At 36.9% G+C, this 16,259-nt stretch overlaps 1 protein-coding gene across 1 annotated transcript; it reads left to right on the forward strand.

The window, feature by feature from the left end:
* Positions 1-318: 318 nt before the first annotated feature.
* LOC150028050 (uncharacterized) lies at positions 319-10,614 on the forward strand. Its single transcript, XM_090301028.1, has 2 exons — positions 319-2,907; positions 10,602-10,614. The coding sequence occupies exons 1-2, from the start codon at positions 503-505 to the stop codon at positions 10,612-10,614; spliced, it is 2,418 nt and encodes an 805-aa protein (XP_090157154.1). The 5' UTR covers positions 319-502.
* The last annotated feature ends 5,645 nt before the right edge of the window (positions 10,615-16,259 follow it).

Genomic DNA, 16,259 nt, shown 5'->3' on the forward strand with positions numbered 1-16,259 from the left:
AAGTTTTTGGCAAGGAAAAGGCTTGGTACTTAAGTAGTCCATTGTGACTCACCTCCCTTACCTGGAAAACTACCTTCTCTAACTTTCCTAAACTTTCTCCAAGTAAAACACCTATATACACAAAGTTTTAGCCATGTCTTCTTCTTCTCACTCTCCAAAGTCTATAGAAAGTGAAGTAAAATCTTTGAAAACTCTTTTAAAAGAAGTATCCCAAGCGGTACAATTGATATCTTTTAGACAATTGGAGAATGAGAACAAAATCAATGAGTTGGCTAAAGCTCAAGAAGAGAAGTCCCAAAAATCACAAAAATAAAAAAAAACTCATGCATCCCATTCTCAAAGTATTGAGTCTCTAGGGGAGGGAAGCCGTAGAATCAATGATTATTACCAACCACCCCCTAGAAGAACTAGGCAAAGGGAACAAGAGGTGCCAAGGGAAACAAGAGTAGACCTACCTCATTTTCATGGAAAGGAAAATGTAGAAGTATATCTAGATTGGGAGATGAAGGTAGAGCAACTTTTTGCTTGCCATAGGGTAAGTGAGGAACGAAAAGTACCCTTAGCCACCCTTAGTTTCCAAGGGAATGCCATGTATTGGTGGACCTCTCTCGAAAGAGATAGACGTCTTCATAGGGAACCTTCCATTACATATTGGAATGACCTTAGGGGAGCCCTAAGACGTCGACATATACCCTCTTACTACCATAGGGAGTTGATGGACAAGCTCCAAAGACTCCAACAAAGAAATATGAGCGTAGAGGAGTATAGACAAAAGATGGAGCTCTATATGATGAGAGCCTCTATTAGAGAGGAAGAGGAAACCACCATAGCTAGGTTCCTTAGTGGCCTATCACTTGAGATAAGAGATAGAGTAGAGCTCTTACCTTATCAAGACTTGAATGATTTGGTTCAACTTTGCATTAAAGTTGAGCAACAAAACTTGCGCAAAACCTCAAGTCAAAAGGTGAGCCCCTATTCTAGCTTTTATCCCAAGAAAGAGTTTAGAAGGGAGGGTAGTACATCCAAGGAAAAACCAAAAGAGCCTACCAAGCCCTTCACCAAAGAAACCTCAACCCCACCCATCCGAGCTAGAGATGTCAAGTGTTTTAAGTGCTATGGTAGGGGGCATGTGCAAGCACAATGTCCAAACCAAAGGACTTTGTTTTTAAAAGGTGTAGACGAGTACACTAGTGGCGAGGATGAGCCTAGTGAGAAAGAGGAAGGGGGAGAGGATGAGAGGGTAGCTCCACTAGAGGGAGAATTGCTTATGATTAGGAGAACCCTCAACAATCACCCTAGCACATCCATGGAAACACAAAGGGAGAACATCTTTCATACAAGATGTAATGTTTTAGAAAATATATGTTCCCTCATTGTGGATAGTGGATCTAGTTGTAATTGTTGTAGTGCTAGGATGGTTGAAAAGCTTAAGCTACAAGTAGTTCCTCACCCAAAACCTTACAAACTTCAATGGCTTAATGAAAATGGGGAACTACATGTAGACAAGCAAGTGGAAATCAAGTTTTCCATAGGGAACTACAAAGACAAAGTTTTATGTGATGTAGTGCCTATGGAAGCTTGCCATATCTTGTTAGGGAGACCATGGCAATTTGATAAGAAAACCTTGCATGATGGTCTCACTAACGAGATTTCCTTCACCCATAAGTATAAAAAGTTTGTACTTAGTCCTTTACCACATTCTCAAGTGGTGAAAGACCAAATACAAATGAAACAAAAGAGGGATGAGGAAAACAAAAAAAAAAAAGAGCTAGAAAAAGAGAAAATCCTTAGGGATAGAAAGGCGTGGGAGAAGAGTGTTCCTTCCCACAAGGTTGGTCAACAAGAAAAACCTCTTGAAAATGTTTTTGAAAACTTGCTTCTTGTTGAACAACCAAGCCTTATCTTTTGTAAAGGAGCACTTACATGCACTGCCACAAGTAGTGAACTCATGGTTTTACCTCCTCAAGTAGAAAACCTTTTGAGTGAATTTGAAGATCTATTCTCCCAAGAAGGACCCATTGGGCTTCCTCCTCTTAGGGGGATAGAACATCAAATTGACTTTATACCGGGGGCAAGCCTACCAAATAGGCCTGCTTATAGAACCAACCCCGAGGAAACAAAGGAGATAGAATCACAAGTTCAAGACTTGTTGGAGAAGGGTTGGGTTCAAAAGAGCCTAAGCCCTTGTGCTGTACCTGTCTTGTTGGTGCCCAAAAAGGATGGAAAATGGCGTATGTGTTGTGATTGTAGAGCAATCAACAACATCACCATCAAGTATAGGAATCCAATCCCGAGGCTTGATGATATGCTTGATGAATTGCATGGGTCAACTCTATTCTCCAAGATTGACCTTAAAAGTGGATATCACCAAATTCGAATCAAGGAGGGTGATGAGTGGAAAACCGCTTTTAAGACCAAATTTGGATTATATGAGTGGTTGGTGATGCCCTTTGGGCTTACTAACGCTCCAAGCACATTCATGAGGCTTATGAATCACACCTTGAGGGATTGTATAGGTAAATATGTAGTAGTTTACTTTGATGATATCTTAGTATATAGTAAAACCCTAGAAGACCATCTAAGCCACCTTAGGGAAGTTCTTCTAGTCCTTAGGAAAAATAGTCTTTTTGCCAATAGGGATAAGTGTACCTTTTGTGTAGATAGTGTAGTCTTCTTAGGCTTTATAGTAAACAAAAAGGGGGTGCATGTAGATCCCGAGAAAATCAAAGCCATCCGCGAGTGGCCAACTCCACAAAATGTAAGTGAAGTAAGAAGTTTTCATGGGTTAGCTAGCTTCTATAGAAGGTTTGTGCCTAATTTTTCTAGCCTAGCTTCTCCTTTGAATGAACTTGTAAAAAAAGATGTTGCATTTTGTTGGAATGAAAAGCATAAGCAAGCCTTTCAAAGGTTAAAAGCTCAACTCACCAATGCACCCATCCTATCTCTCCCAAATTTTTCCAAAACTTTTGAGATAGAGTGTGATGCATCGGGAGTAGGCATAGGTGCGGTTTTGTTGCAAGGTGGACACCCCATTGCTTATTTTAGTGAAAAACTCCATGGTGCCACCCTCAACTACCCCACCTATGACAAAGAGCTCTATGCTCTTGTGCGAGCCCTAAAGACTTGGGAACACTACCTTGTGTCCAAAGAATTTGTTATCCATAGTGATCACGAGTCTTTAAAATATTTAAAGGGCCAACACAAGCTCAACAAGAGACATGCTAAATGAATGGAATTTCTTGAACAATTTCCTTATGTAATCAAATACAAGAAAGGGAGCACCAATATAGTGGCCGATGCTCTTTCAAGACGGCACACACTCTTTTCCAAACTAGGTGCCCAAATTCTTGGATTTGACCACATAAGAGAGCTTTACCAAGAAGATCAAGAACTCTCATCCATCTATGCCCAATGTCTACATAGAGCACAAGGAGGTTACTATGTGTCCGAGGGATATCTTTTTAAAGAAGGAAAACTTTGCATTCCCCAAGGAACACATAGAAAACTCCTTGTCAAAGAATCACATGAAGGGGGACTCATGGGCCATTTTGGAGTTGATAAGACTCTAGATCTTTTAAAAGCAAAATTTTGTTGGCCACACATGAGGAAAGATGTCCAACGACATTGTTCTAGATGTATCTCATGTTTAAAAGCAAAGTCTAGAACAATGCCGCATGGACTCTACACCCCTTTGCCGATTGCAAATGCTCCTTGGGAAGACATTAGCATGGATTTCATTTTAGGACTTCCTAGGACTGCAAGAGGCCATGACTCTATTTTTGTGGTAGTGGACCGTTTTAGCAAAATGTCACACTTTATTCCATGCCACAAAGTAGATGATGCTCAAAATATTTCTAAACCCTTCTTTAGAGAAGTGGTGAGACTCCATGGTCTCCCTAGAAGTATAGTGTCCGATAGAGATCCCAAGTTTATAAGCCACTTTTGGAAAACTCTTTGGGGTAAACTTGGAACAAGACTACAATTTTCAACTTCTTGTCATCCTCAAACGGATGGGCAAACCGAAGTAGTCAATAGATCTCTTGGAACTATGCTTAGGGCTATCATGAAGGGCAGCCACAAATCTTGGGATGAGTACCTTCCCCACATTGAATTTGCTTACAATAGAGTAGTTCACAAGACTACTAATGCTTCTCCTTTTGAGGTAGTATATGGTTTTAATCCTCTCACGCCCATGGATTTGATACCCCTTCCTAATCCACAAGATTTTGTGCATAAGGAAGGAGTACTCAAAGCTGATTTTGTCAAGAAAATGCATGAGAAGATTAAAATTCAAATACAACAACAAAATGAGAAGTACACAAAATACAACAACAAAGGGAAGAGAGAAATAATTTTTGAGGAAGGAGACTTAGTTTGGCTTCACCTTCGCAAAGATAGATTTCCAAATCAAAGGAAGTCCAAACTAAGTCCCCGAGGTGATGGACCTTTCCAAGTTCTCAAGCGAGTCAACAACAATGCATATAAGTTGGACCTACCTCTTGAATATGGAGTACATGACACTTTTAATGTAATTGATCTTTCTCCATTTGTAGGTACCAATGACGATGACGAGCTGGATTTGAGGACAAATCCTTTCCAAGGGGGAGGGGATGATGGAGGAGGGCCAAGCACACCTACCCAAGGAAGCCAAGGCACAAGCCAAGGAGAGCGTCTAGACCAAGACCAAGACCAAGGTGAGCGTCTAGGACGTGAAGGTGAGCGTCTAGACCGTGAAGGAGGGAGGCTATCCATGGAGCTAGACCGTCTAGGCCCCCTTACAAGATCCATGGCCAAACATGCTCACACACAAGCCAATGAAGCCACGGATGGAAGAGAGAAGGCTTTGTATATGTTTGCATAAAGGCCCATTAGGGGTACTTAGTAGATAGGATAGTGTAGAAAGCACTTTTGGAAGGAAACATTCTAGAATGTAGGGTTTGTGTGGCCAGTCATTGCTTGGCACATGGCTTAGCATTTAGATTTAATTTTTGGTTTTCTTTTTCTTGTAATTCAGCTTACAAATTACGTCCAAGATAGCCTATAAATAGGAAGGCTATCTCATTGTATTTTTCAAGTTTTATTGAGTATTGTTATGCTGCCATTTTTGTGCACTAGTTTTACTTCTCCTAGAAATCTAGGCTATAAACTTCAATCCTTTCACCTTTCTCCCTTGAGCTGGCCGAACCACTCAAACACCACACTCCTCATGCACCTTCAAAGCCAACACAACTCCTAGGAGGGCTTTGTTTCACTCACCCATTGCTTCCGCATCACGTTTTACTACTTTGATTCAAGAAGAACACATGAAATGCCATCAGGTAGTGTGTTTCTTGAGGGGTTCAAGGTCACTACTTTGGTGTGTGGTGTTTGTAATCTGCTTTTGATTGCATAGTGGTTTACCCAGTGGTTTATGGGGACTGGAAGTAGCTCTTGATGTAAGAGTGAACCAGTATAAACATTTTGAGTGAATCTCTCTATCCTTACACTCTTTAAACTACTTTAAATCTGTTTTAATCAAACTGCTGATAAAAACAACCGATTGTTTCGTAAAAATAACCGGTTGAATTTCTGCATCAAGCTTAAAATCAGTTTTATATTTTGCTAGACATATTTTCCATTGATTAATTCTTCATTACCTTTCACTCTACCTTCATAACTTTCGAAAATGTTTCAAAAACAATTCAAGCCCCCTCTTGTTTTAGCTCATTAATTCTAACAATATGAAGCAGAAACAAGAAAGGTACCAATGTAGCTCTTAAGAGCCTTGGCGCAGAACTCGAGCTTGATCAATTCAGCAGTGTCAAACAACACTCCCAAGCTTGAAAGGAGCTTGCACAACTCACGATCAGGCGGGGCCAAGTCCTCGAGACTTCTAGGTTTCTTAACTCCCGATTTCTCCACCCAGTAAAGCGAGAACCCATCCAACAAAGTGGGGTCATGGATGTTGCAACATATCTTCTAGAACTTCTTCTTGAAGCCCTTGTAAGACTGCTGAAAGAGAGTTAGGAGAACTCTCCCTGCCACCCCATTGAAGCTCATCCACAGTTTCTTTCCAGGATTCTTAGCCTCAAAGAAGTAGAGGAAGACGTCCACAAAAGGCGGATGGCCAAGATGGTTGCAAAGGATAGGAAAGGCCCGCACAAAGGCCCAACTGTTAGGGTGCAGCTAGGCAGGGGCCACGTTGACCTCGGGAAGGAGGGCGCGCTCGATCCCCAAAAAGGGAAGGCGGAGCTTGAGCCGCTTGAAGACGGTGGTGTACATGAAGAAGAAGGGTTCTTCGGGGTCTGCACGATCGTCAGCACACACGGGAAGACCTTCCCTACAAGGCAGAACCTTTAGATATACGTCGAGCTCCTTCCCCAAGACGTGGAACTTATCGTTGGACTCGCCTTGTTTGTACGTCTCTATGTCTTTAAAAGTTTTCATTTGGGAAGTCTCGGCCAGAAGGTCATAAGGAGCCCATCGATAGAGGTATCTATAATCAACGGAGGGAGTAGGGTTCGGTGTGGTTTTGGTACGAGCCATCGAGAAGAAAGCTAAAGAGGGAGAGGAGAAATAGGAAAAAACGAGGGCTCAGAAGAAGAAGATAAACGCGACTCAGGAAACCCAGAAAAACAGAGACTCGAAAACGAAGAACAGAGAAAACGTAAATGCATAAAACATAAACAGTCCCAGAACAGTTATAGCATGTTATGAGCATCAGAATCATAAAGCAAGAGTGATCGTGAAGTAGAGAACGTACCTTTGAATAAATTAGGGTTCGAAGGTAGAGGTTTTCGAAGAAGAAGAAGAGAGAGCGTTTCGAAAACGAGAAATGTTTGGGAAATGCTTAAGTGAAGTAATGAAACAGTGAAGGGAGCGTGTGGGTTTAAGGGTTTAAACGTATACGAGGAAGTGCAACAAGCCCTAGCCGTTGATCCTGCCACAAGTTCGCTGATAAAAAAAGTATGGTGAGATGTCACTTTTGTGCACTGTTCACGTCCTATCACCCAGTGCCACGTAGGTCGCCAAGGGCGATCACTTAGTCTCTTCGCTTAAACAAGTTACAGCTTGAGACTTGGGGGCTTGTGTACCGACCAGTCCTCGGACATCGACGCCAGAGAAGACATTGGACATCGGTGTTTGAGAGCAATGGTGGGCCACGTAAGTTGGATCCCACAAGGAGTATAAGTTAACATGAGTTAACGCCCAGATATTAAGAAAAAACCTAAGTCACGAGAGAATCATGCATGGGGTGTGTATGGTACATTCGAGTACGGCACAAGCAAGTGTTCCTTGGAGGCACTGAGGCCCGTTAGGGTTAGTGTTGAATCAAGTGTGTTCAAGCTTTCAAGAATCCAAATCCTTTGAGTTTGATGGAAGGCTGGATATGCTTGTTGTTGTTGAGGTGCTTTAGAATAGGATATGGGTAGATTATATTGTGTAAATCCACTCTTGATTGAATCCAAAGCTAAAGTATTTTCCAACCTTTTGAATTGAAAGTGTTTTTCAAACTAAGTGAAAAACAACTTGTTGTTTTATCGAAACAACCGATTGTTTTACTCTTAGGTGTTTTGAAAAAGGTTGAGAACTGTTTTTGGTGGTTGACTTGTTGTCAAACCAAAACAACCGATTGATTCGCACATTCAACCGGTTGTTTGTTTTCAAATCATAACAGAAAACTGTTTTGTGTGTTGACTGAGCTTTAAATGTTTTTGTAACTGAAAGCGCTCCTATTTTAAATGCTTTGACCATTCTTTGAAAGCTATAAGTAGTTTGCTTATCTTTTGTAACAAACAAGAACTGAGATTTAATCAATAGAAAAACAGATTTGAGTTTTTCACTGATTTTGCTTTTCAAGAGTTAAAGATTGCTTTAAGCTTGCTTTGATCAAGAGAGAGTGGCATAGGATTTCATTTGTATTGATTTCAGTTCATCCTATAACAAGTGTAATCCTTTTGTACTTTGTGTAAACTCTAGTGTATTAGGGCAAGAAGTGTTATGTGCTCTTGAGGTTGTCAAGATCAACATTCTTGGTGGTGTGTGTGCTGAGCCAAAGGAAATGTGTTTTTTGAGGGGATCAAGATCACTTCTTTGGTGGTGTGTGTAAGTAATCTAGGTTTGGTTACTTATTGGGTTCCCCAGTGGTTTCTGGGAAGACTGGATGTAGCTTTTGGTTTAAGAGTGAACCAGTATAAATTGTGTGTGCAATCTCTCTCCCTTAAACTCTTTAATTTCAGTTTGTATATTTTTCAACTGGTATAAACAACCGATTGTTTCTGCGAAACAACCGATTGTTTTTCTGGTGCTGTATTAAATTGCTTTGTGTTTTTGGCTAACTGGATTTTGAATCAAGTTTTCTCAAAGGAATTTCATTTTAGACTAAACAGTTTGTGAAAACCCTCTTTAAACCATTCACCCCCCTCTAGTTTAAAGTCATACATTCTAACAATTGGCATCAAGAGCTTGGTTCTTGAAATTTATTCAAGTGTGATCCTAAAACTGTTTTTATATGGCTGATAGATTACCCTTTGGGGAGGGAGCTTCAATCAACAGACCACCTCTATTTTGTGGTTTGAACTACTAAATTTGGAAATTCAGAATGAAAATATTTGTTGAATCCCTTGACAAAGGAATTTGGGATGCAATTGAAAATGGCCTTTTTATTCCAAAATTTGAAAAAGATGGATCTTCCATTGAAAAACCTTGGTCTCAATGGACTGATTCTGAAAGCAAGAAGGCCAAATTTGATTGCATTGCTAAAAACATCATAACTTCTGCCTTGAATTCAGATGAATTTTTTAGGGTCTCTCAATGCAAATCAGCAAAGGAGATGTGGGACACCTTGGAGGTAACTCATGAAGGTACCAATGAGGTAAAAAGAGCTACAAAGCATACTCTAATCCAAGAGTATGAAATGTTTAGAATGCTCAAGGGTGAGACTATTGCTGAAGTTCAAAAGAGGTTCACTCACATCATCAACCATCTCATGAGCCTTGAGAAAACCTTTGAAAAAGAAGAGCTAAACATCAAGATCCTCAAATTTCTTGACAGATCTTGGCAACCTAAGGTAACTGCTATCTCTAAATCAAAAGATCTAACATCATTAAGTATGGCTTCTCTGTTTGGCAAGCTTAGGGAACATGAGTTGGAGATGAATAGACTCAATGTTCAAGAAAGTGAAGACAAGCATGTGAGAAGCATTGCCTTAAAAGTTGTCAAGCACAAAAGCAAGAAAGAATCCAGTGATGAAAGTGATGAAGAGAACCTTAGCTTGCTATCTAGAAAGTTTAGCAAATTCTTGAAAAGGAACCGCAACAAAGACATCAACAAAGAAAGGTATGGAAACAAATCCATACTTGTTTTGGTTGTGGTGAGCAAGGGCACAAAAAGGCAGATTGCCCAAGTAAAGAAAGCAAGGAGAAGAAGTCAAGCTACAAAGAAGAGAAGGGAAAGTCAAAAAGGGCCTATATAACTTGGGATGAAAATGAAATTTCTTCATCAAACTCCTCATCAAGTGAAAATGAAAAGGCCAACATATGTCTAATGGTTGATGAAGATGATGATTCCAGCAGCTCAAGTAGTGTAAGTTCAAATGCTTCCCTTAGTGCTGAAAATTATAGCGATTTGCTTCAAGCATTCAAAGAAACTCATGAAGAAGCTAATCGATTGGCTCTTTCAAACAACCGATTAAAAAGGTTGAATAACTGGCTGGAAAATAGAGTCAAGACACTTGAAGAAGATCTGGAAAAATCAAAAACTGATTTGAGAAATCTGGAAAATCATTTCAAAATTTCTTCCCATGTGTGTGACTCTTCTATTTGTGAAAAATGTGAAAACCTTGAAAAGAAAGTTCATTATCTTGTTAGAACTGTGGATAAGCTTTCGAAAGCAAAATCCAACTTTGAGAATGTCTTGGCATCTCAAAATTGTGTTTTTGGAAGAGCTGGATTAGGTTTTAATCCACAAAACAAACAAGATAAGTTTTCAAAACAACCAGTAAAACAACCAATTGTTAAGTCGAAACAACCGGTTGTTACATGCTTTTATTGCATGAAGAAAGGCCATTCTGTCAGATTATGCAAAATAAGGAAATTTTCTGTTCCCAGAGGCTTTATAAAATGGATTCCCAAAGGTTGTGAGGTTTCAAATGATAAATATAAACCAAATGGACCCACATTCGTAAGGGACCAAACCTTGTTGCTTGAATTCATGTTTATGCAGGAACATGAGGCTCTGAGTCATCTGATCAGGCTCTTGGAAGGAAAACATTAACACTGGAACAAAATCAATGTTATGTACCAGTCCAAGTCTTTTCAAAAGTCAAAAGAGGCTTCTTGATCACAGACAAATGACTCATTGAAGAGACTTCATAGAGGACAAGACATTCCTTTTCTCTCTCTTTAATTCTTTTTAAATTCAAATTCATGCTTAAATATCTCTTGTTAAAATATTCAAATACATCCACCTTGAATCCTTTTTGCTCATTCTTATAAAATTCAAGATCTGTTTTGCTGCTGCAGAAAAACAACCGATTGTTTCCTCGAAACAACCGATTGTTTCCTCTCTGACAACACAGTGAAAGAATGGATTTAATTCTTTTTTAATCCTGTATGTTGCAGATCTCTATTATGAAAGAATCCTGAGTCAATAAAGTTGTGTTGAAAGCCTGATCATGTTCTGGAGGAAGTTACAACATGTCATAAAGGAATAAATTCCAAAATCTTGAAAATTCAAGAGCCTTTATGACTAGTCAAAGATCACATGTGATGACCATGTGTTTTTCTGCTTTTTCTGACGTTTTCTGTGCAGGTCTTGGTCAAGTATTTTCTCTTTGAATATTGAAACCCACTCACATCAATTGAATGCAGTGTGGTTCAGTTTCTCTTTAAATTCTGGTGCAGTTTTTCTCTCTCACAAGAACAATCAATTGAGCCATCTCTTGCAACATCTCTTGCTCTCTTTGTGTGAGACTTCTTTGCCTCTTTTTCTGCTATCATGGAGTCCACTCCTCCTACATCAAAGAGGATCAAAACAAGAGCTGTGAGGTCTGGAGGGAGTCTTGAGGGCTGGTTTTCAGGAGATAATGAGCCTATTGAAAGGTATCGTTTTGAAACTAGCACAAAGGTGATCAACAACCCCAAAGTTGTTTCCTTTGATTGGCTGAAAAGCCAAAAGCTAGACAATGTGAGGAAGCTTCTCAAAGACCAGTTGTTGAGAAGGTTCTTGGAGATGAAGGGAAACATATACCCTAATTTGATTCGGGTATTCTACACCAATCTCAAATTTGAAGGAAACAATCTTGTTTCTCATGTGAAGGGTGTTGACATGGAGATCACCCATGATGTGTGGACTGTTGTAGCTGGCCTGAAATATGCTGGTCTAAGGATCAACAAGGGAAAACTTGGAGTAGTAGAGGATTTCAACAAAGTCCAATACTACAAGAGTTTCTTGAAGAATCAACAAGCCCAAGTGAGAACGTGTTCGGTTGGAGGCTTGAAGTTGGATGAAAGGGTGCTTGCTCTTATTGTAACTTGGATTCTAACTTCAAGGGGGAGCAACCATTCTGTCTTAACAGAAGAAGACCTTGTATACATCTACTGCATCATGAAGAAGATCAAGATCAACTGGATTCATATCATTAAAGAACATATGCAAAATTCCATGAGGTTAAGTGACTACCACTATCCCTATGTTGTTTTAATCTCTAAATTCTTGCTCTATTTTGAAGTGAATCTTGAAGATGAGACCTCTGAGTTGGTTAAGTCAACACAAGAAATGAACAATGGCTCTCTAAGCAAGATGAGATTCACCAAAATAAATGGAAAATGGGTGAGCAAAGATGGTGATCATAGTGGTTCATCAAGTGGTGCAGTTGCTGATTTTGATGAAGAAGATCAAGCTGCTGACATGGATATTCACCATGAACAACAGCCTGCAACCAATTTTGGTGTTGGAACCAGTACAGGAGATCAAGGAGATGAAATGCCTTCTATGTCTTTTTTTGAAAGATACATGGTGAATAGGCTTGATGGCTTTGCCGAGAATCAAAGAAATCTCCATGATCTTTGTGTGACCAACTTCCAGAGCATTGATAACAGATTCAACAGCATGGATACTCGGTTTATGACCTTGGATGAATAGATTGAAGCTGTTCATAATCAGATCTTTGAACTTCAATATGGCAAGGATGATTGAAGGAAAAACAATCGGTTGAATGCTCGAAACAACCGATTGTTTTTGCCCTGTATTAGTTTAAGTGCTTTTGTTTTTAAATTCTGTATAATTTGGAACAATTGCCTTTTTATCTCTTCTTATTGTCTATTTGTGAAGACAAATAGGGGGAGATTTTATGTTGTGTTGTCTTTTATTTTCTGCAAACTCTGTGTTGTGTTTAAGTAAACTTTAATGCTGCTGATAAGTGAACTTTAATACTGGTGATATATGCTGTTTTTGATTTACTGCTCTAACCTTCTATCAGAGATATTGTGCTTTGCTTAAACTTTGTTTTGCAGGTTCTGCTTCAAATTCAAACAAGTCCAACACAAGCAACCAGGGATTTGTCTTCATCAAATAGGGGGAGATTGTTGAATCAAGTGTGTTCAAGCTTTGAAGAATCCAAATCCTTTGAGTTTGATGGAAGGATGGATGTGCTTGGTGTTGCTGAGTTTCTTTAGAATAGCATATGGGGTAGATTATATTGTGTAAATCCACTCTTGATTGAATCCAAAGCTAAAGTATTTTCAAACCTTTTGAATTGAAAGTGTTTTTCAAACTAAGTGAAAAACAACCTGTTGTTTTGTCGAAACAACCGATTGTTTTACTCTTAGGTGTTTTAAAAAAAATTGAAAACTGTTTTTAGTGGTTGACTTGCTGTCAACCAAAAAAACCGATTGATTCGCACATTCAACCGGTTGTTTGTTTTCAAATCATAACAGAAAACTGTTTTGTGTGTTGACTGAGCGTTAAATGTTTCTGTAACTGAATGTGCTCCTGTTTTAAATGCTTTAACCATTCTTTGAAAGCTATAAATAGTTTGTTCATCTTTTGTAACAAACAAGAACTGATATTTAATCAATAGAAAAACAAATTTGAGTTTTTCACTGATTTTGCTTTTCAAGAGTTAAAGATTGCTTTAAGCTTGCTTTGATCAAGAGATGATTTGTATTGATTTCAGTTCATGTTGTAACAAGTGTAATCCTTCTGTACTTTGTGTAAACTCTGGTGTGTTAGGGCAAGAAGTGTTGTGTGCTCTTGAGGTTGTCAAGATCAACATTCTTGGTGGTGTATGTGCTGAGCCAAAGGAAGTGTGTTTCTTGAGGGGATCAAGGTCATTTCTTTGGTGGTGTGTGTAAGTAATCTAGGTTTGGTTACTTAGTGGATTCCCCAGTGGTTTCTGGGAAGACTGGATGTAGCTCTTGGTTTAAGAGTGAACCAGTATAAACTGTGTGTGCAATCTCTCTCCCTTAAACTCTTTAATTTCAGTTTGTATATTTTTCAACTAGTATAAACAACCGATTGTTTCTGCGAAACAATCAATTGTTTTTCTAGTGTTGTATTAAATTGCTTTGTGTTTTTGGCTAACTGGATTTTGAATCAAGTTTTCTCAGAGGAATTTCATTTTAGACTAAACAGTTTGTGAAAACCCTCTTTAAACCATTCACCCCCCTCTAGTTTAAAGCCATACATTCTAACAGTTAGGGCTTCCAAGGGAAAACTGTATGCATGGCACGTGAATACTTAGGGCACCCATAGAACAGATGGTCCCGCAGCATTGGTGCATGAGTTGGTACCTTGGTGGCCATATTGTTAGTCGTTGCATTCCAGTAAAGGGAAGTCTTATGTGCCAGATTACACTAAGATTGTGTAATAGCGGCGCAAGGACGTTCCCCCAGGAACCCTGGATGTGGGTAACATAATAGAAGTAAACCCTAGCTACAACCTATATAAAGGGTGGTAAGAACCCTAGCAAGGTACACCGTTTCTAAGACTGAAACTACTTTATACACTTACTGTTTCTTTGTCCCAGTACTGACTTGAGCGTCGGAGTGCAAACAGCTGCCAAGGCGCCCTTTTTGTCTTTGCAGGTGAGAAGTTCTTCAACCCAAGGAAGTTTGATTCACAGGCGGAGACAGACGGGCCAGAGACTGTCGTCCGAGTCAACCGACAAACGATTCAACCGGCAAGAAGAAATATATATAATAAAATTACAATTACTGGAAGCTATAAAATAGGAATACTAACAACTTTGTAAACTGACCATTAATGCAATAATAACGGTAAAATAGTTTAAGAATAATAAAATCAGAACTAATAATAATAAAATCTGAATTAATAACCAACAAAAACACCCTTAAATTAAACAACAAAATTAAAAAAAAAACAATGTAAAGAAAGAATAAAAAACAATACAATAAAAAAATAAATTATCCTTAATTATATATATAATATTTTAGCTACACATTTAAATTATCCTTAATCTAATACTTTAAATAATTTTTTCAATCCAAATGAAATATGTCACTTTTACAAAGTGGTCTAGAATACGATTCACAATATACATATTATACATGTATTTATTGCTTTTTTTTCACTCAACTCAGTACATAAAACATAAAGGTTTGTTCAAGTCTTAGTGCATAAAATTGTGTTTCTACTATTTTGAATTCCTATTCCAACTAAGTATATTCCGATCTTTGAGTATTTTTAAAAAATTTCTTATTGTATGATTATTTAACACTCAATATATTTAAACATATATATATATATATATTAATTTACTATAAAAATGTTCGGTAAACATATTGAATAAATATTAATTCATATCTATTAAATTTCTAATTATTTATATAAATAACTCAGTGTATTTATGACTAATAAATATTTAGAATATTTTATAATAAGCATCATACAATAATTTATCTTATTGTAGATTTAGTTTCAATATATATATGATTAACTAACGTTTAATGCATAAAAATTATGTTTATATTTATCTATAAATCAATTCTAACTAATACAATGAAATTTTAAAATTTGTATTTTGTATTTATTTATTTTTCTCTTAGGGTATGATTTGTTAATGTTCCAAGCCATGAAAATTTGTACTTGAATTCAATTTTTTAAATAAATGTTTGCTAAGCATATAAAATGTTGGAAATCTTGAATAGATATTTATCAAAGTTTCTTGTAAATTGCACCAGTCATCTTAATGTGTAATATACTCATTTACATTTAGTTCACAAAAAATAATTATGATTATATTAATTCCAAATTAAATTACATCTAATCATAAAAATGTGTTTATACCGTTTTTAAACCCTATTCCAACTAACATATTTTCATTTTTGAGATTTATGTTAGGTAATTTATAAATTTATTTATTAAATAATTATTTCACACTTAATATATATATATATATATATATTGATTTCACTATTAAAATTTAGGTTAGCATATGAATGTTCAAAATGTACATTAAATACTTATTGAATTTCTTGTGACTTGTATAAACAACTTAGTTTAAAATGTATTTATTACCATGGTAATACAATAATTTATCTTTTTAAACACTTTGTATTTATTGAATTTCTTGTAAAATGCACCAAATAACTCAATGTATGTATGACTAGCTAACGTTTAATACATATAAATTATGTTTATATTTATTTACAAATCAAATTTGGGCAAATACAATTAGATTATAAAATTTGTATTTAGTATTTATTTATTTTTTCTAAGCCATCAAAATGTGTATTTGTATTCAGTTCCTTAAATAAATTATTGTTAAGCATTTAAAATGTTTGAAATCTCAGTAGATATTTAATAAATTTCTTGTAAATTGCATATGTCACATCTCTGTATAAGAGTAGTTCATAAAAATAATTATGTTTATAATCACTTTCAAATTAAATTTCATCTAAGCATACTACGATATTTGAAATTTATATTAAATATTTGTTTGAAATTCTCTTATTGTATCATTAGGTACGCTTATTGTATTAAAATATTTACATATTTATTCAATTTCCTAATAAAATATTGCACAAATGTATTAAGTTCTCAAAATATGCATTACTTATGTATTTATTGATTTTCTAGTAACTTACACACACAACTCAATGCATAAACAAATATTTAACGCTTAGGGCATATGTTAATTTTACTATTAAAATTATTTGTAAGCATATTGTGTAAGGATTGAAAAAAATAGTCTTATAGTAGAAGTAGTACAATTAAAATGACACTTGAATATTTTATTTATTAAATTTAAAAGAGCA

The sequence above is a fragment of the Phaseolus vulgaris genome, chromosome 4 (genome assembly GCF_051622355.1).
Source record: "Phaseolus vulgaris cultivar YP4 chromosome 4, ASM5162235v1, whole genome shotgun sequence".
NCBI classification, from domain to species: Eukaryota; Viridiplantae; Streptophyta; class Magnoliopsida; order Fabales; family Fabaceae; genus Phaseolus; species Phaseolus vulgaris.

Coding starts and splice junctions, on each gene's coding strand:
- LOC150028050 (XM_090301028.1), top strand. CDS start 503: ATGAAGGTAGAGCAACTTTTTGCTTGCCATAGGGTAAGTGAGGAACGA.